At 42.1% G+C, this 21,808-nt stretch overlaps 1 protein-coding gene across 2 annotated transcripts in view; it reads left to right on the top strand.

The window, feature by feature from the left end:
- Positions 1-21,808, top strand: part of traf6 (TNF receptor-associated factor 6) — a 68,632-nt gene that overhangs the window by 23,061 nt on the left and 23,763 nt on the right. For both annotated transcript variants that reach the window (XM_080190501.1, XM_080190502.1), the window contains 3 exons: positions 5,128-5,448; positions 15,745-15,895; positions 16,735-16,893. In XM_080190501.1, coding sequence (XP_080046627.1) covers positions 5,189-5,448; positions 15,745-15,895; positions 16,735-16,893 — 570 coding nt within the window. In that variant the 5' untranslated portion in view covers positions 5,128-5,188. The remainder of the gene's footprint in view (positions 1-5,127; positions 5,449-15,744; positions 15,896-16,734; positions 16,894-21,808) is intronic.

The raw sequence follows: 21,808 nt of genomic DNA, 5'->3' as shown, positions 1-21,808 counted from the left end.
CTTGTCACTGTTTGAGATCGGACCCACAGTGGTGGTATCATCAACAAACCTGAAAATCAATTTGCAGGGGAATTTGGCCATATCGTCTAAGATGTATAAGGAGTATAGTAAGGGGGTGAGGCACAGCCTTGTGCAGTGCCGGTGTTGAGGATGACCATGATGGAAGTGTTGTTACCTATCCTTACCTATCTCAGTCTGTGGATTAGGAAGTCTAGGATTCAGTTGCAGAAGGAGGAGTTGTGCCTTAGGCCATGAAGTTTGGAGATGAGTCTCGTAGAAATTATGATGTTAAAGGCTGATCTGTAGCCTATGAATAGGAGTTTGACATAGGTGTCTTTGTTTATTAGGTGTTCCAGGGTTGAGTGCAGGGCCAGGGAGATAGTATCTGCTGTGTTGCAGAGGTAGGCAAATGGTCGTGGATCCAGGCAGTCTTGTAGGCAGGAATTGATTTGTGTTATAATTAACCTTTTGAAACACTTCATAATCATAGATGTCAGAGGCATGCTTGCCTTTATTGGTGGAGACATTGAGTACAAGGGTCAGCATGTCATGTTGCAGCTTTATAAAACTTTGGTTAAGCTGCGTTTAAAAGTATTGTGTTCAATTCTGGTCGCGACATTACTGGAAGGATGTGGAAACTTTGGAGAGGGTGCAGAAGAGGCTTACCAGGATGCTGCCTAGATTAGAAGGGATGTGTTATAAGGAGAAGCTGGACATGCAAATACTGGAATGGCGAAAGCTGAGGGGAGACCTGGTAGAAGTCTATAAAATTATGAGGGGCATAGATAGGGTTGATAGCCAGAGTCTTTTTCCCAGAGTTGAAATGTCCAATATTTAAGATGAGAGGGGGAAAGTTCAAAGGAGATGTGAGGGGCAAGTTTTTTTTACAGAATGGAAGATGTTTGGAACGTGCTGCCAGGGGTGTTGGTGAAGGCAGATACGATAGAGGCACTTATGGGGCTTTTAGATAAGCAGATGAATATGCAAGGACTGAAGGTATATAGACCAAAGGCAGGCAGAAGGGATTAGTTTAATTTGGCATCATGTTCAACAGAACACTGTGGGCCAAAGGGCCTGTTCCTGTGCTGTACTTCTCTATGTTCGAGGTGTGATTCTATTGTCATGCTAGGAAGCTTTTATCAAAATGAACTTTATTTAACTATGCAGTTTTATGAAAACAAATCGATTAGCTTAAGCTTTATCAATAGAAATACTTAAACATGGCAAGATACAGTTCTTAATTGCTAGCCTTTCTCTATTAGTTCAAATTCAAGCAATATTCCTCCTGTAGACATTAACTGCTTTTCGGAATCAGTTAGCAACACAATGGCTTACGTGCTTGTTCTTGTTAATAGTCCTGGAGCCTTTTGAACATGTGGAGAGAGAGATAGTCATGTGGAGACAGAGAAAGACAGAGAGACACTTGTCTTCTGACAGCCCCAAACAGTAGCCTCCAGAGAGTGAGAGCGCAAGCGAGACATGAAGGCACTTCTTGCTTATTTCAGGACTGGCAGAAATTGACTATTTTAAAATTAAAAAGAACTGTGCATTTTTTCTGCAAGCTGAGCACTGCCCATTTGCATGAATCTGCCTCTGTCAGCTGTCAATCAACCTAATTAAAGTCCAACCTTGAAACCCTAGGGGAAGAACCAAAATAAACAAAAATGCATTAACTCAGATTAGCTAAAAAGAATTAGCCTTTGTTCTCAGCATGTAACCTGCCTAGTGCAGACAAATTGGCACCATGTAAAACAGCTGAATTTGAAACCTAACCCTTACAAGAAACATGATAAAAATACATTTCTTAATGGCACAGTACCATCACACCTCCCCCTTTAAAAAAAATGAACCAACAATATGAAAAGGTGGCTTCATATTTCAAAACCTCTAGTTTCACACTATCAGTACTCAAGATATGTACATTTTATTAAATCCAAGCATGCAAACATTACAGTTGTATCGTTCAGCTCTTCTCTTGTAACACCAAACTTTTCTCCTTTTAGCAAAGTTGTGATAACGCGCTTGCAATCACATTTTCTTTTCTGCCTTTTCTCGACAGTTTGCTGTTGTCCGGTTGCTTCCTCTTTCTTTTCAGAGATCTCCTTATGGTTTTGATTCTGCTTTAAGTCTGAGATCGATTCACTTGTTGTGATTGTAAATTAGCCGGATAATGTCCTCAGAGAGCTGGGCAGGATCCAGCTGATAAAACCTTTAATTGAATGCAAACTGGTACAAACCACTTTGGATTTGCTTTTAATTTTGTTTGCTGAGTGGTCCTGATTTTCAAAGGTTCGAAATGTCAAAATAAAGTAATCCTTTTCAGTCTGCTTGCAGACTTTGTCAAAGAGAACTAATCCCATTGCACCCTTACGCAGCTTCGTATGTGTGTTCAGGGCCATCCAGAATGGTCACTTTATTCCTGTACCCTTTCTTGTTAACTGGCCTTTGTTCCTCTGTCAGATGGCCCAACTTCACTTTCTGTTGCAAAATGTACACAATCTTTCCAGAGTCTCCAACTGTGTACCTTTCTGTTCCAAGGTAGTTTATTAATTCCTTTGTTTGTTCTGGACCCTCATCATCATTTTCTGCATGTTCTTTGGCAAAGATATATGGCAGATTGTCATCTTTGGTGTCAGAATTTGTTGTAATTATGGTTTTAGCAATCATTATGGCTGTCATGCTGTTGCAAAAACCATTGTAATATACTCAGACATCAGCTACGAACTGGACTGTTTTTTGTTGCTATCCAGGTCTGCGCACACTATAGATTCATAATCCATTCATTTTAAATGATGGTACAGTTTCTTCAAAGAGTCTGACTTCAAGTTGTTGTCCTTTTTCTTTTATCTGCAGTAGTAAAATACTGCTGCTCCTAAATCTCCTTCTTGAAATCACATATACTGCTAACTGATCTACATTTTTCTTCTTGTAGATGATGAGCCATTGTTGACAATTCTGCACCTTATTTCAACAACTCGGGAGCAGGCTTCAAATAAGTCAACTTATCTTGCATCTGTCTTTGCACCAGCTCACTGTCTTTACTCACATCATAATCTAGTAACTGGTTCTCCTTTTCCACCTTCACCAGTTTTACATTGCACTCGCCTGCCTCCATTCACATCTTCGTTAACTGAGATTTGTAAATATCCACCAGCCCTTTGTATGTTTGATTGAGACTTTTGGCTACTGCATTTTAGACTGTACACACTTCTCAGCTTCTCCTTCTGAACCTATGCCAACTTGAGTGGGTTAAGTCTGTACAGATATTGCTCAACTGGGACAACGGTTTCTCCATCTACATCAGGCACAATTACTTCAGTACTTCCTAGTTTATTCCCACATAGCTCTGTACGATTATAATAACTCCTCCAAGTCATTTTGATTTTCCTCTGCAAGGTAACTCTATTCCAATTTCTGATTACTTCTTCATTATCCAGTTTTGTTTGAGGAATGTCAAATCGAGAACCATCAGGATTAGTTTCTTCAGTCTGAGTTGTAACAACTAACACATCCTCCTTCTGCTTTCTTTCCCTAACAAAATACTATTTAAGCATATTAGCATGATACATTCTATTTGGTGTTCTCATCGAATCATTCACCTCAGTCAATTTTCTTTTGATAAGTCCCAATTGACCTTGCTTTTAATGGTTCACCTACTACTGGTAATTATAGATCCCCACTAGCAAAAATACAAATTTCTTTTTTCATCACACACTGTGCCACTTTTAATGCTGTCTAGCCAACTCATCAACCCTGTTAATCTTTCCCTGACATGCCGTCCAAAAATGTAACCTCAGAATGTCGACTCAGCAATTTCTCCTTGATCTATTAAATGATCCTCTTACCTCATGACCAAAAATTAATTCAAATGGATTGAATTTGATTGATCGTTGCAAAAGGTACAAATGGGATTCCTTTATCACAATTCTTTGGATAATCTTGACTTTGGGCTTCAACATGGTCTTTAAAATGTGATGCCACCAATGCTCCTTGTGTTTCTGGATGGTATGCAATTGATTTAAATTGCTTTATTCCTAAGCTATCCATAAACCAACAAATCTCCTGTGGATTTCCCATGGATAGTTCATTAACATCAGTACATCTTTTTTATGGTAATGGTATTAGGAGTAAGAAGGCCAACCGATTTATTTGATAGTAAACTCACAAGCTTTCAAGGTTTACCTCTTCGTCAGGTGAATGGAGAGTTCTGGCCTCAGACAGAGCATATAAAGCACAGACAGTTTACAGATTACTGATTAGAATGTGAATCTTTACACCTAACCTGCTGTTCAAGTCTTAAAGTGGCCGACAATGTGAGTGGAAGGAGCACTGATCACAGGTTAAAGAGATGTGTATTGTCTCCAGACAGTACAGTAAGTGAGGTTTTGCAAACCAGGCAAGTCATGGGGGTTACAAATAGTGCGACAAGATCCCTGTTGAGACCGTCCTCATGTGTGGAACTTGGCTATCAGTCTCTGCTGATACCGCACAATGGTATTAGGAGGCAGACTTCAGAAACTTCATAGCACCACCTTTTGGTTAGAACCTGCCACTACGTTGTTACAAGGAACTATGGATTTCCATTCTCAATGTTTACATCAGTTAAAATATCAGTGTAAGATCTGAACCAAAATCACAACAGCAGGAACATAGGACAAGCAGTATACAAGGTTTTCCATCGCTATAGATTTAATGTCTACTACAAACTAATCATAGTTCAAAATTAAACAAAATATAAAAAGAAAGCTGCCATTTCGAGTTTTCTCACCTTGGTAACTAAACTCTCTCCAAGGGCAGGTGATGTGGATTGATGAGTACTTGTGACTCTCTCGCTCTCTTTCTGCCTGTAATAATTAATATTTAATTACCAAAAGGAATGTCACTCCTCCACAGGGAATATCTGAGCAGCGGCATTGAAAGGTTAAGTCAGTTTAAACAGCGTCCAACTTAACAGCTAAGCATCAGACACGTGCTACTAATGGGAAACACCCAATGGAAGATCTCTTTACGCTTTCATTGGTTACCTGTGAAGTAACTGGCAGGTAACCTAAGTTTAATAGTGGGATACTTTTGTTAAGTGGCTGTGGCTATTACATATACTTTATTTAATCTGCTTTTCCATCACAGGGTGATGAATCAGTCTGCACATTGAAGCCAGTGCGTGCCACATCTTGCAGTGACCAGGAGTATGGTGGACTGTGATAGCAGCCGTGATTCCGCATTCCAGAGCTCGTGCTGCACAGTGAACAGTGGCACAAGAGACGATTGCAGCAACCGTGGGCAGTACTCCCAGAATGTGTTAGAGGAGATACAAGGCTATGATGTGGAATTTGACCCACCACTGGAAAACAAATACGAGTGTCCAATTTGTCTGATGGCATTAAGGGAGGCGGTTCAGACACCCTGTGGCCACAGGTTCTGTAGAGGTTGCATTGTGAAATCAATTAGGTTAGTGGTTAATCATCTCTTTCTCTCCAGTTGTCCAGCATTGTGACCTCTAACCATCTCCCCTGCTTTTATGTGGTGTAAATGAGTTGATTTAGCCCAGTGTGGGGGTTTATGATTTGATTTATTATTATTGCCACCTATTTTAGTATACAGTGGAAAGTATTGTTTCTTGCGTGCTATAGAAGGCATAACATTCACAGAAAAGGAGAGGGTGCAGAATGTAATGTTACAGTCATAGCTAGGATGTCAAGAAAGATCAACTTATGTAAGGTAGCTCCATTCAAAAGTCTGGCAGCAGGGAAGAGGCTGTTCTTGAGTTGGAAGGTACATGACCTCAGATTTATGAGCTACCTTGTTAATTCACTGGTTAAATGTAAAGACCCTAGCAGGTATTTACAGTTGTGCAGTGGTTATCCAGTTGGGTTCCACATTCCCAGAGGGACTTGTCAGAGGTCTGTTAGAATAATAAGGGAGGGTAAAGAGCTGAAAGGAAAAAAAGACAAGCAGCCCAGCTTTGTATGAATTAAGAATAAACTTTATTTATTAGTCACAAGTAGGCTTACGTTAACACAGCAGTGAAATTACTGTGAAAATCCCCTAGTCACCACAGTCAGGCACCTGTTCTGGTACAGTGAGGGAGAATTTATCATGACCAATTCACCTAACCTGCACATCTTTTGACTGTGTGTGTGTGTGTGTGTGTGTGTGTGTGTGTGTGTGTGTGTGTGTGTGGGGGGGGGGGGGAAGGAAGGAAGGGAGGAGGAGGAACCGGAGGAAACCCAATCAGACACAGAGAGAATGTGCAAACTCCACTCAGTGATCCAAGCTGGGAATTGAACCCAGGTCTCTGGCACTGTGAGGCAGCAGTGCTAGCCACTGTGCCACCATGCCACCCCTAATAGTCAGTATTAGTCCCACACAAGTAGCTGATAAGATGTCCATCCCTGACTCTCCCAAGTACTCAACCTCCTTCATGATGGTGGATTCTTTGGTTGTCATAGTTTTCAGCATTGAGCCTGGTATTTACTTTCAGAAGGAGGAGAGCGGAAGTGGGAGGCTAACTGCTGCTGTGGTACATTCAATTTGGATTCACAAAGTACCATTCTAATGCTGAGTATTGCCAGCATTTTCTGTTTATGCTAATCTCTTAGTGCTCAATTCTTGTATTTTTGGAAAAAACTGTCAGTTCGATTTAGTTCACTCTTCCATCATGCTACAATAATGTTGAATGATTAAATATCACTGAGAAACCCCGGCATTGTTTGTACAGGTCTATAAAATATCCCCCAAAAATGTTACATTCAGTTGAGTACTCTGTAATAGAGTGAAGTTTTTTTTCAGTTAAGACCTGCTTTAATCCTGTTGAAACAGCTAAATAGGGTGAGGCAGCTTTTAAAACTGATTTGACCAGTAGCTGTTTGCATTGGATGATATTTGTGAATTAATTAACCATAGCTAAGCTGACATGAATTTTATTGGAATGAGTTGCACAGTTTTTTTTGTCTCTGGTTTGTTCTATCACCATCAACGTCAAGCTTGTCCTAGCTTTTTGGCTAGGGAGCCACAGTTTTCATTTTTTTTCCTAAATCAAGGGGTTGATGAGTAAAATTCACAGAGATACGCGATTTTCAGAAAGTTGTGTGCAGAAAAGAAACAGCTGGCTGAGCAAAACTAAAGCAATACCAAAGAGTGAGAGGGCCCAGCCAAGCAGCCCCTCCTGCCACTGCAGCCCTCTCCTTCCATCCCAACCCTTACAAAACCTCTGTTTTCCCGTAGGTTATTCATTGACACTGGTGTTCACCGCCCCTCCAATCACAGCCTGTTTCTCTCCCACATTTGCTACTGGTAAACTCACTAATGGTTAAGGGAGCCATATAGAATGGCTTTGGAGGCCACAATGCGAGTGTTGGACAAACCTGGTCTACACCAATAAGCTGATCCACAAAGTACTGCTCTGCCAGAATCTGCTTCCTTAAAAGGTGTTCCCAAAACACTGTTCAAACATTGTGCCTTGTGTTATGAATATTATATTGTTTACTTTCCATGATCAGTAATCCATTTGACAAAGGGTTTTTAACCAAAATCACTTAAAGAGCCACTATGTTACTGGACAAACAATACCTAGAATGAGAGTCCAAACCCCACCGCGGCAGCTTGAAAATTTGAATGATGTTTCAGTTTATAAAGTGAAGTGAAAGCTGGCATCAGTATAAGTGATTGTAAGCTCTCGGATTGTTTGAGACAAAAACAAATTGGTTCACTATTATCCTCTTAGCCAGATATAACTCCATATGTCAATGTGGTTAACTTTTCACTGCCCTCAAAAGAAGTACCTAACCAACTTGAGGCAACTGCAAATGAGCAAGAATTGCAAGCAATGCTGACATCCTGAAAATTCATGTTTTGTTAAAAGTCTTCCTCAATTCCTGATCTTGGCTGATGGGCCTGGGTTTCAGCATCTTTAGTTTAAGAATTGGAGAGACAAAGAACAAAGAACAACCCAGCACGGGAAACAGGCCCTTCGGCCCAACAAGCCCGCGCCGCCATCTTAACAAAGCATTTTCCTACACCTACCTTGGCCCGTGTGTATGCGTATGGTACCCCTATTGTAACCAGATTCAGGGGAGAATAGGGACAATTTGTTACACCAGTCAGCCTAAGAGCACATCTTTGGGGTGTGGGAGGAAACCAGGGTACCCGGAGGAAACCCACGCAACCACAGGGAGAATGCGCAAACTCCCACTGACACTGGCCCAAATCCATGTGTCTGCACAGCTAGCAGTGATAGTCACTGAGCTGTTGTGGTGCCCATCTGCTGGTCCAGTTTTAAGCACACACAACGACACGAAGTACTAGGCCACTCTCGAAACCTCCAAGAGCAGCCCATGCATAACCCACTGTGTGCATGCTCCTCGTTTGACAACAAGGTGGACTGTGTGCGGATTAAAAGAGACAAGACATTAACATGTAGCATTACATTTCCAGTATCGTCCCGAGGCTCTGACCCTTTTTAAAACCGTCTCCTATAACCCTCCATCCCTGTTTCAGTCATGTGCCTATCTAAGTAAACCTTAAACAAGTCCAGCGTGCCTGCCTCCACCACCTTACTTGGTAGTGCATTCCATACTCCCATGACCCTCTGTGTGAAAAACCTCCCTCTAGTATCCAAATTATACTTCTCCCTCCTCACCCTTAGCTCGTGACCCCTCGTGATATTTGTCTCCAATCCAGGAAAAAGCCTGCCACTGTTGACTCTATCTATACCCTTCATTATTTTATACACCTCTATCAGATCCCCCCTTAATCTCCGTCTTTCTAAGGAAAAGAGCCCCGGTTTACCCAATGTTTCCTCATAACCCAGTCCTTTCTATACCAGGCAACATCCTGGTAAACCTCCTCTGCACTCTCTCCAGGGTCTCCACGTCCTTCCAGTAGTAAGGTGACCAGAACTGGACGCAGTACTCCAAATGTGGTCTAACCAACGTTCTGTACAGCTTTTGTACTCTATACCCCTTCCTATAAAGGCTAGCATTCCATAAGCTTTCTTCGCAACCTTCTCCACCTGGGTTGCCACCTTCAGAGACTTGTGCACTTGCACTCCCAAGTCCATCTGCATTTCTATACTCTTAATTGGTCTACCTTTTATCATGTAACTCCTCCCTGCATTATTCCTTCCAAAATGCATCACCTCGCATTTATCAGGATTAAATTCCATCTGCCCAATATACCAGCCTGCTGTGTCACCTGACAATCCTCACTATCCGCCAATCCTGCCATCTTGGTGTCATCTGCAAACTTGCTGATCACACCACATACGCCCTCTTCCAAGTCGTTTATATATATTACGAAGAGAAGAGGTCCCAGTACTGAGCCCTGCGGCATACCACTGGTGACAGACCTCCAGCTAGAAAAGGACCCTTCCACTACTACTCTCTGTCTCCTGTTGCCTAGCCAGTTTTCAATCCATCTAGATACCTGTCCCTGTATCCCATGTGCCTTAACCTTTTCTACCAGCCTACCATGAGGGACTTTATCAAACGCCTTACTGAAATCCATATAGGTGACATCAATGGCTCGTCTATCGTCAACCGTTTTTGTCACCAGGCAAACAAACCAGGCAGGGTTAATTCTCTGGCTCACTGCTGAAAAGTGCAAACATTGGCTGCTCAGACATCCTGATGATGCGTTTGCTTCCTTGGTTCAGTTTCTAGACTCATAAAGGAACGTGGCTGCTTGGGCAAGGTGTGTGTGATTATTTTTTAAGCATCTTTTCTATTCAGTAAAGTGGTGCTGAACAAGACTGGAAAGTTTGCTGATCCTTGTTCTGCTCACTGCAGCCTCTGGTCACAGATCCACTGGACATTAGTATTCTGCATTGAAGTATATTTCAAGGTTCCAATTGTATTAACTCTCAGTCAGGACAAGCACTCAGATCCTGTGTGGACCAGCTGGTGGGGGATTCACAGACATCTTTAACCCCTCTTTACACCAACCTGAGGTCCCTATCTGATTCAAGAAGACAACCATCATCACACTACTAACGAAAAGCCAGGCAGTGTGCCTTAATGACTATCATCCAGTGGCTCTGACATCCATCATTATGAACTGCTTCAAAAGGTTAGTCATGGCACGAATCAATTCTGTTCTCCCAGATTGCCTGGATCCACTGCAGTTTGCCTATTGCTGCAGCCGGTCTACAGCGGACACCTTCCTGACCCTGCACTCAACCCTGAAGCACTTAGATAACAAAGACATCTATGTCAGATTCCTATTTATTGACTATAGCTCAGCCTTCAATGCCATTATTACAAAATTCATCTGCAAACTCTGTGGCCTGGGGGACGGCTCCTCCCTCTGGACTGGATCCTAGACTTCGTAACCCACAGATTGCAGTCAGTAAGGATAGGCAACAACACCTCCTCTACGATCATCCTCAACACTGGTGCCCCACAAGGCAGTGTCCTCAGCCCCTTATGCATCTATGACTGAGACCAAATTCCCTGCAACTTGATTTTTCTGGTTTGCTGTTAATATCATCATAATGGGGTGGATCTCAAACAATGACGAGACGGAATACAGAAAAGAGATAGACAACCTGGTGAACTGGCATGACGACAATAATTTCTCCCTCAATGTCAACAAAATGAAGGAGATAATCATTGGAAAGCGTATTGGAGGACATGCCCCTGTCGACATCAATAGGATGAAGTGGAAATGGTCAAGAGCTTCAGGTTTCTAGGTGTCCAGATCACTAACAACCTGTTCTGATCCCTCCATGCTGACACTATAGTTAAGAAAGTTCAATATCTCTACCTTCTCAGGAGGCTAAGGAAATTTTTGTTTAAGGTTTATTCATTAGTGTCACAAGTAAACATTACATTAACACTGCAATGAGGTTACTGTGAAAATCCTCTAGTTGCCACACTCTGGTGTCTGTTCGGATACACTGAGGGAGCATTTAGCAAGGTCAATGTACCTAACCAGCACGTTTTCCGAACTGTGGGAGGAAACCAGAGCATCTGGAGGAAACACACGCAGAAGCAGGGAGAATGTGAAGACTCTGCAAAGGCAGTGACCCAAGCCGCGAATCGAACCATGCCTCCCCGGTGCTGTAAGACACTGTGCCACAACCCACTATAACTCATTTACAGGTGCACCATAGAAAACATTCTTTCTGGTTGTACCATAGCTTGGTATGACTCCTGCTCTGTCCAAGACTGCAAAAACTGCAAAGTGTCATGAGTGAAGTCCAGTCCATCACTCAAACCAGCCTCCCATCCATTGACACTGTTTACACTTGCTGCTACCTCAGAAAAGCAGCCAGCATAATTTGCATGCACCCCAGACATATTCTCTTTCGTCGTCTTCTGTTGGGAAAAGATACAAAGACTGAGGAGACATCAAGAACAGTGTCTTCCCTGCTGCCATCAGACTTTTGAATGGACCTTCCTTATATTGACCTGATCTTTCTCTACACTCTATGACTATAACACTACATTCTGCACTCTCCTTTTCTATGTAAGGTATGCTTTGTTTGTATAATACACGAGAAACAATATTTTTCACTGTATACTAACGTGTATGACAAATCAAATAATTAGCAGTAATTGTAGTCTTTTGATGATCAAACATTTTTCAAATTAACCAATAATGGGGAGAGAGCAAAAAGGACAAAAACTAAAGTGAAACATTTCCTGAGAGAGAGCGTGCAAAGGAATGTGAAAGGAGAAAGTTTTTTTAAAAATGCAATAGGGAGCAGACAGGAAGATTAGAAACAGGAGGTGAGATCTTACAATTAATTCCTCAGAAATAGGGCACAGCATTTAGATATCTGATGTCATTGATTTTAAAAGCTGCCGTTGCAACAAAACCTTTTAACTGGAGAATCCAAGGCCACAATGGCTCCTCAGTTGCACACTCATGTTAATCAGGAGCTTGATCAAGTTGCAAAGCATTTCTCCCAACACCCATTTCTAAAAACATCTCGTTCAAGTCTTTGAAGTAACACACCGCAGTTTTCCTTGTGACGTTAGTCATTTAACACCAATTTGATTGTCTTGTCCTTCCATTACAAGAATTATAGCTTCCTTTAAATCAAGGATGAAAATATTCACTAATTGTTAGAATTCCCAACTTTTGGATAATTCTGCCCTTGTGGTTTTTTCCTGATTCCTATCTTTCCTCGGCTTTCTTTTCACCATAGCCAAAGGTGAAAGGAGAGAGTCTCTGAAAGCCTGGCCAGTAGCAGGCTCAGGGAAGCCACCACTCAGCCAACTTATCCAGGGTGTATTCTGCTGCTGGCTGCTAATTGAACGTTGGGGAGAGCAGTGGAGCCCGACCCAAGGTGGAGTTCAACATGCTCGGGGTGGGGAGAGGAGCTTCTGAGTGAATCTGGGGAAAGAGGTTGCTGAGAGAGTGGGTGGGAAGTGGTTTAGGAAGAGAGGCTGCTGAGTGAGTGATTGAGGGAATTGGGGAAAGGGGCTGATTGCATCGTGTGTGGAGGTGGGACTTTGCTGAGTCTTCCATCAGCAATAAATAAGGAGAACTTTGCTGAAACCTACATGAGTTTGTAAAATATTTTTACAGAGTGCTTAACATGCAAATTTTTGTGTTTAAATTATGTATTTTTATCTGTTGATCTGTAATAAGTGAACTTGAAGGCCAGCATTTGTTTTCCATTCTAATTGTGCTTGAGAAGGTGGCGGTAAGTTCAAATGGGTTCACATTGGGAAATGCTTTACCATAGTACTTGCATGGAAATAATTCAGCCAGGCCACATTGGGTTGTTAATTGGAACTTTGTCCTGTAGTACAAACACCGACTGCGTTGAATGTTGAAATCCTGAGGTCACTTTGTTTGATTTGGTATAAATACGTTTGTCCACAGTGTTGAAGGCATTAGAAGGTAAACCAAATTTCACCAATGTGAAGCGGCCTAGCATTTGCATTCACTACAGATCATAAGTGCTATGATTATACATTTCCTTGTAAAAAAAAATTTTTTTAGAACTTTGTTTTGCATTTGGCCACTCATTTCTGATCCTTGACTGGCCCTTCCTAACTTTGAACGAAGGGATTTCCTGACTGCCTTTAATCTTAAGTATTTTTCCCATGGACTGATACAGCCTTCTAACCATCTTGTACCAGGCTTCTGCTTCTGGAAAGCTCCTTCTGCAAAACTTAGTAATTAAAGTAACCACATTTAAGTATGTTATCTAAATTGATTGTTGCTTTAATATCTGCCTTAATTCAGGGTTTGATTATGTTACTGGACTAGAAATTCTGAGGCCTTGATTGATAATCCAGAGAACAGTGACAGATTGAGAAGATGAACTCTTTATAAAACAAAATCTGAAAACAATTAAACACACCTTTTTTTTAAAATAGTTTGAATGAAACTCACATCGTGAAATAGAAATATAATACAGAAAATGACACGAAACATTATTTTAGAAATGGAATTAAATAAAGACCTACAATCTAATTCTGTTTTTGCTATTACATCTGTTTAATTTTACTTAAACTATAGTTTGTACTGTAGGAATAGAAACCTAAAAAATAGAAGCAGGAGGAGGCCATTCAGCCCTTTGAGCCTGCTCGTTCATTTGTTATGATCATGGCTGATCATCCAACTCAATAACCTGTTCTTGGTCAACCCCCCCCCCCCCCCCCCCCCCCGTATCCTTTGATCCCTTTAGCTGTAAGTGCTGTAATTAAATCCTTCTTAAGAACATACAATGTTATTGCCTCAAGTGTTTTCTGTGTAGAGAGGTGCAAGGCCCATCTGAGATTTAAATTGCCTAGTCCTTATCCTCTGACTGTGCCCTTTAGTTCTGAACTCCCTTGCCATCCTTTCTGGTCCTGTTAGAATTTTGTAAGTTTATATGAGATCTCTCCTCATTCTTCTAAATTCCAATGAAATAATCCTAACTGACTTAGTTTCTCCTCACTTGACCATCCTGCCATTTCAAGAATCAACCTGGTAAACCTTCGCTGCACTCCCTCTAGAACAAGAACATTCTTCCTCCAGTAAGGAGACCAGATCTGCACACAACATTCCAAGTGTGGTCTCACCGAGGCCCTGTATAATTGCAGCAATAAAAACTCTCACAACACCAGGTTAAAGTCCAAAAGGTTTATTTGGTAGCACAAGCCACAAGCTTTCAGAGTGCTGCTCCTTCATCTGGTGCGTGCGAGTTCTGTTCACAAACAGGGCATATAAAGACACAAACTCATTTTACAAAATAATGGTTGCAATGCGAGTCTTTACAGACTGTACCTTTAAGAGTTGCTTACCTGTAACAGCTCACTTTCCAACCATTATTTTGTGAATTGAGTTTGTGTCTTTATATGCCCTGTTTGTGAATGGAACTCCTAATCATCTGATGAAGGAGCAGCACTCTGAAAGCTTGTGGCATATGCTACCAAATAAACCTTTTGGACTTTAACCTGGTGTTGTGAGACTTCTTACTGTGCTTACCCCAGTCCAACGCCAACATTCCACATAATTGCAGCAAGACATCTCTGCTCCTATACTCAAATCCTCTCACTGGGAAGACCAACATACCATTTTTCTCCTTCATCATCTGCTTACTTTCAGTGATTGGTGTGCAAATAAACCCAGTTCTTATTGCATTGACTATAATCAATGGTTAAAGTATGGATTTTGTGGCTGGACTGTGAAGACGAAGGATGATCTCCTTAGGCTTTTCAATAGCTATGTTTAGCTATCTGATAATCTATTCTTTCCAGTGTGTGCCATATTGGTAAAAGGCTAATTGTTCAATGTGTGTGCAGCTAGCTCTGATCACTTTACCATTAATGTTGTGTTTTGATTCATGTGAAGTATGAATTTATCTGTGGAATAGGACTTTGCCTTTGGCTGCAAGGAAAATACCTTGAATGCATCCGAATCATAATTTAGTCAGATTCAAAACTGGTATGTTCCTTTGTGAATGTTTTTAGATTTTTGTTTACAAAAGTTACAACCTACCTCAAAGCATGTCTCCTCCTGCTGCCATCTACACTGATAGCCCTGAATGCCCCAAACGACCTTGGGCTCTTAGTCAAAATATGCAGCCTGATGCATAAAATGAGTTTATCTCGGCACTTGTAGCACCAGTAAACACAGCATGTGAGAGGGAGCTGTTGTATGCTGCCCGAGCTGGTACGATTCCTTAGTGTCCTCAGTAGGTTCAGTTTCCTTTAGGCAGATTTACAGGCAACCTCAACCCAGGAAGAATGTGGCTTTCACTTCTTTTTCTGAATTTTAAGCTTGTATTGGAACCATGGGAGAGTCAAAACTAAATAAAGTGTGAACAAAGTATTCCAGAGCTACAACTTGCCTATTACGTTAGCAGTAATATTTTGATATTTCCCTATCACATGAGAGTTGCATGAGTCAGTGCTTCGTCACAGTTCTTAATCGTAGAATCTCTACAGTTCAGAAGGAGCCCATGTGGCCCATTGAGTAGTGTTAGCCCTTTGCTCGGTGGTAGATCTATGCTGCACTATCTGAGGAGTTGTCCTTTGGATGAGACATTAAAATGTCTGCACGCTCAGGAGAATGTAAAATATCCCACAGTGCTGTGAAACAAGAGCAAGAGAATTCTCCCAAATTGCTGACTGTACTTAATCTCTCAGCCAACATCATAAACACATTATCTAGCACCCCTTCAGGGGAAACTGGGAGAAGGGGGTGATTTGGGACAGGCTGTGGTGGGGAGAGCCTGGGACCCATTAGGGCTGTGGGGAGACAGGGACGAGGGTTCTAACCACCCTTTCTTTGAAACCGCAGAGACGCTGGACACAAGTGCCCTGTGGATAATGAGATGCTTGTGGAAGCCCAACTGTTCCCAGATAATTTTGCAAAACGGGAAATTCTTTCCCTGACAGTCAAGTGTCCCAACAAGGGCTGTTATCAGAAAATGGAGCTGCGACATTTAGAGGTTGGTTTTGATGTTTGAAAACTTTCACAGCTGTTTCTCCCTGATAATATTTAGCGAAATTGGGGAATAGCAGATCTCCCCTATTTAAAATTGTGTGCCTTGCTGTTTAAAATGAGCATAGCATCTGATCAACAGATTGTCGATAGACTGAATAATACCATAAAACCCACCTATCCTCAACCTATTGTCAAAGCACTATCAGTTTCAGTAGATTAGTACTCTGTCTAGTGTGGTCACTGGCCACACAGATCCAGCCGGTGCTCTATCCATGTGGTCACTGGCCACACAGATCCAGCCAGTGCTCTATCCATGTGGTCACTGGCCACACAGATCCAGTCAGTGCTCTGTTCAGTGTGGTTACTGGCCATGCCAACTCAGTCAGCACTCGATCTAGTGCAATCACTGGCTGTACAGACACAGTTCACTTTGCCCCTTCCCCATACAATTTGATTCTGAATTAGAAGCTGGGTGTCTCAGATCAGGCGTCTGATCATGGAATGGGGAGAGAGGCAGCTGTGAGAGTTGAGGAGGGGTTGGTGAACAAATACTGCCAATATTGGCAATACAAGTTGTCTTACTGCTGCACAATCTTTTCAAACACTTGCTTGAATTACAGCTAGATTTCCCAGTCTGTGCTTCTGTGACAGACCTTGTGACCAACTTAGGCAGAGAGATGCTCAGTTCGCAGAGGGAGGAAATCTGGTGGCAACACATCTTTAAAATTGCTGAATAAAATTTGACCTGGGTCTTGGTGACAGTGAAAGCTGTGATCATTTATTGTGTATAGAAATCTGTTTCTTCGCCACTGAACCACTTTATGCTGTGTGTATGTGTTACAGGACCATCAGGAGCAGTGTGAATATGCCTTTGTTGACTGTTCGCAATGTGGTGCCTTGCTCTGGCGAAAGGGACTTCAGGGACACATGGAGTTCGAGTGTCCCAAGAGGCCGGTTGTCTGTGAGAACTGTGCTTTGCTGATGGCCTATCAGGACAAAAAGGCAGGCTTTTTCCAAACCCTATCACTCCCACATCCCTCCCCTCTCCAGCTGGGAACGCTGTAGCCTATTTGGCCTATGGACATCTTTTTTTGGTTGATATTTCAAACTCTTCTAGCTCCCCAATTTGAAAGTTATTTATTCTGTTTTCTTCCCCTTTCTTCTTTGTCCTTGTGTGTCATCTTGTTATCCTGTGTATATGTGTGTGTGTGTGTGTGTGTGTGTGTGTGTGTGTTTGTGTGTTAATTGGGGCTTGACATGGTGAATGCCAGCCTGTACTACAGAATGTTAAAATTCAACTGAAGCTCCACTTGCTGCAACCACCATTAATGGTGGAAATTAATAGCAAAGTCTTCTGTTTACGTATTCCCTTTCCCATGGTTCAAACATGGACAAAATCCTATCAACATCCTAGAGCTTACCATAGATTGGAAACTGAACTGGACTAGCTATATGAACACTGTGGTTACTAGAGCAATCAGAGGCTAGGAACCAACTCAACTCCTGACTCCACAAAGCTACTGCCTTCAAGGCATATGTCAGGAGTGTCATGGAACATTCTCCACCTGCTCTCCGCCGACATTCAAGAAGCTTGGCCCATTTATGACAAAGCAGCCCATTTGATTTGCATCACATCCACAAACATTCACTCATCCATCACTGGTACACAATGGCAGCAATGTCACTGCCATCTACAAGGTACACTGTAGCAATTTGCCAAGGTTCCTTAGACAGTTCCTCCCAAACCCACAACTAAAAGACAACGGCAGCAGACATGTGGGACCACTTGGAAGTTCCCCTCCAAGCCATCCAGCATTTTGACTTGGAAATATATCCCGTTCCTTCACTGTCCTTGTGGTCATAATCCTGGAGCACCCTCCCTCACAGTACTGTGGGTTTGCCAACACCACATGGACTGCAGCGGTTCAGGAAGGCAGCTCACTACCACTTTCTTGAGGGCAATTAGGAATGGGTAATAAATGTTAGCCTAGCCAGTGACACCCATGTTCCACAAATGAACAAAACAAAAAAAACACAATGTCCTGAAACATCTTACAGTCAATTAAGTATTTCTTGATGTGTAATCACTACGGTAACAAACATGGCAGCTACTTTGTTGTTTGTGGGATTTTGGTATGCAAAAAGACAATTTGTTTAATGATGTGGGTGAGGAATAAGCATTGGCCAAGGCATCAAAGAGCTTTCCCCATCACTTTTACAAAATACTGCCATGGGGATCTTTCGCATTCACCTCAAAGCGTAACTGAAGCCTATTTTCATGCTTCATATGAAATTCTGATCGTGCAGCACACACTCAGTATTGGAGGGTCAGCCTAGATTATCTGCCCAAGTGTTTGGAGTGGGATATGAACCCACAACCCTCTGAATCAGAAGGAAGGGTGCTGCCGCTGAGTGATGACAGACTTTTGAGTCAAACCCAGAGAGAGAGTGCAACGATCCTGTGTTATGTCTTTATTTGATTTGTCTCATTCAGATTGTTAGCTTCTACCAGAACCACTTGAGCTCCTCCATTAATTGCTGGGAACCTTTGAGCAATGAGCTTCTCCTGACAGGCTCAGCAAAATGCTGTCTTCTTCCTTGTCAGCAGGATAGTGTTTTTCACTGAAGTAATTGCCAGGCAGAGGAACAAATGTATTGGAGCTCTAATGCACTGTTACTAGTGTTTGTTAAAATTAGGTCCTGTCTACTTTTTTATGTAGTGAGGTTATGACTGTTGAGAGTGGCCAATGTGCTGTTGAAATGTTTCGTGCAGGTGGAGCTTTCCCAGTGGGTGACTCTTGACATGAGACAAGAGAAGTTCGATAGAAGTTGCTGTGTCTTACTTTCAAGGGCTCTGGTGCAGCCAGCCACTGTTCCCTCTCCCACAAAAACTCAGGATATGAGGAGGACATGTGAAACTTAACATTGCCCTTCCCCTCCCTACTAAATAGAGTTCTTGTTGCCTCAACATTGTGGTTTTTTCAAAAGTTAGTGCTCAAATAGACTTGAGTTCATGTTATCTGCAGGAACCAGGGCCGAAGCATGATGACCACATCCTGTGGGCTCAGTCATGAACTGCTAACCCCTTAGAGGAAGGATGCTGCATGAGACAAGTACTCCCCCAAATCAAAGTTAACAAACAATATTCTGGGAGGACTATGCTGTTGCTCGCTACTTAATGGGCAGTTTAGAATAACAGATATCTGACAGATTTCTTAGCCATTGTTAACTATTATACAGTATAGTGCAAAAAATGAGGTAAAATAATAATTTTCATATTGAAATGCGAAGTTAAAAGTCCAATGTGGGAATGAGCATTTTACATTTGAGTAAATCTGTGGTTTGTACACCAGAGGGCAATGTCTTACTGCATAGTCTGTATCAGAGTGACTATTTTAATAGGTTCAGCCACAAAATTTGTGTTCCATCGAAAAAATTGGCTTATCTTTTTAATCTTTTATTTTTATCAGCATGTCAGAAATAACATTACCTACTGTGTGCAAAGTGTTTTTATTCGAGTAATTTTGAAATTAATCAAAAACCAAACACCATTTTTTTTCTTGCTCGATGTATCTCTGGTATTCCTGGCTCTCGTACTACTGAGAGATTTTATGCAACTGTTTATTTAATGGTTAGCTAACCAATTTACTCACTCTCTTAATTCACCTTGCAAAAACATGCATCTTATACAACCATAGAACTGAAATGGACAGGCCTACTATGATTTTAGTTGAGACTGGTAACTTTTCAAAATAAACTTGACCTCCCAGTTTAATAATTGGAAGAATCACTGCATTACAACTTGAACAAAAACTTCTACTGTTCAGTAGTTAAAGCAAGTGCTACTAACTTAACGCTATATTTTGTAAGCACATTAAACCTAAAAATATCAACAGAACACACTCTGTTCTACTTTTATTTCCACCCAGCTGTTCCCCTATACTTCACAGGATCTTGAGGGTTCCTTTATTTCTCAGACCAAACCAAAGGCTGCCGCAGCTCTCAGGAATTCACTTTGATTCTTTTTAGTGTCCCTATATTCTGAGTATGAGATTTCCCAGAAGTCCTTCCACTAACATCCAGCTAGGTGAATCCTCCAACTCTCCTTCAACGCCTCAATTATGGATTCCCCAGGTCAGGCATGGGTCTCCGTGCATCCTTGCATAGTGACTTCAAATCAGGAACACTCCTGGTTTCTTACGATCCTCTGCAACTGCTAACAGTAGATTTTGAGCTCTTGACTCAACTGCCTGTTTTTTCCTGAGAAGTCATGCAGATAAAAGCTAAATGCAAAAAAAAACTCTATCCCCATGGCAACATGGCATGCTGGGACGTCCCAAATAGAGATTTAAACAATCTCCAATTTCCAAGCCATCCCTTTTTATCTGGGAAACCTTATAAATAAGTTAAGCCTCTTATTGATTCTCTAAGCACCTTGTATCCACAAAAATTTTGATGAGATTCCACATTGGAGACTGTAAGAGTCCATGGGATACAAGGAAATTTGGACAATTGGATCCAGAATTGGCTGAATGGCAGACAGCATAGGGTCTACGGGTGTTTTTCAGTCCCGAAGATTGTGTCCAGTAGGATCCTGCAGGGATCAGTGTTGGGCATACTATTTGTGGTTTATATACCTATGGGTGGCATAATGACAGTGGTTAGCATTGCTGCCCCACTACACAGGAACCCGGGTCAACTCCTGGTTTGGGTGACTAGCTGCATGGAGTCTGCACATTCTTCCTGTACCTGCATGGATTTCCTCCAAGTGCTCTGGTTTCCTCCCACAGTATGAAAGACGTGCTGGTTAGGTGCGTTGGCCATGCTAAATTCTCCCTCAGTGTACTTGAATAGGCACTGGAATGTGGCCACTAGGAAATTTTCACAGTAACTTCATTGCAGTGTTAATGAAAGCTTACTTGTGAGACCAATAAAATAAACTTTAAACGATTGGGCTTAAATGTAGGAGGTTTGATCAGTAAGTTTGCGGTTGATACAAAAATTGGTAGGGTGATAAATGGTGAGGCAGATAACCTTAGATTATAGGAGGATATAAATGGGCTGGTCAGATGGTCTGATCAGTGGCAAACGGAATTCAATCTGGATAAGTGTGAGGTGACGCTCTTGGGCAGGACAAACAAAACAAGGGAATACATGATCTGTGGCAGGGCCCTGGGAAGCACTGAGGGTCAGAGAGAGAGAGGTGTGCATGTACACCAGTCCCTTAAGATAGCAGGACAGGTGGATAAAGTAGTCAAGATATATAATATACTTGCCTTTATTAGCTGAGGCATGGAGTTTAAGAGCAGGAAGGTTATGCTGGAACTATGTAAAATGTTGGTTAGGTCATAGCTAGAGTATTGTGTATAGTTCTGGAATTCACAGTACAGGAGGGATGTGATAGCACTGGAAAGGGCACAGGTGCGATTTACTAGGATATTGCCCGGGCTGGAAGTTTTAGTTATGAAGAAAAATTAGATAGACTGGGGTTGTTTTCCTTGGAGCAGAGATTGAAGAGGGGCCTGATTAAGATATCTAAGATTATGAGGGACATAGGTAGAGTAGGCTGGAAGAAATCAATGACCGGGGGCACAGATCAAGGTAAGGAGATTTATAGGGGATGTGAGGAAAAACATTTTCACCCAGCGGGTGGTAGGAGTCTTGGAGCTCACTGGAACATATTTTACCACTTTGATTCTAAGTGTTGGGGTGGACTTGAAACTGGGAGTGGTTCAGATCCGACTATTAGACCCGTTCTCAGGTGCCTCCGTACACACTTTGCCTGAAAAAATATCAGCGATTCCAAATCGTGCTGTGGGCAGGACTTAACGCACCCAAAACCCTGCAGCTCCAACTGCGCATGCACAGAAAAGAAATGATAGAATGCTGCTCCCCTGCTACGTTCCTTCCGGGCCGG

Source organism: Carcharhinus amblyrhynchos, chromosome 6, assembly GCF_965287045.1.
Source record: "Carcharhinus amblyrhynchos chromosome 6, sCarAmb.v2.hapA, whole genome shotgun sequence".
In the NCBI taxonomy this organism is placed as follows: Eukaryota; Metazoa; Chordata; class Chondrichthyes; order Carcharhiniformes; family Carcharhinidae; genus Carcharhinus; species Carcharhinus amblyrhynchos.
This window is presented reverse-complemented; position numbering and strand designations above follow the sequence as displayed.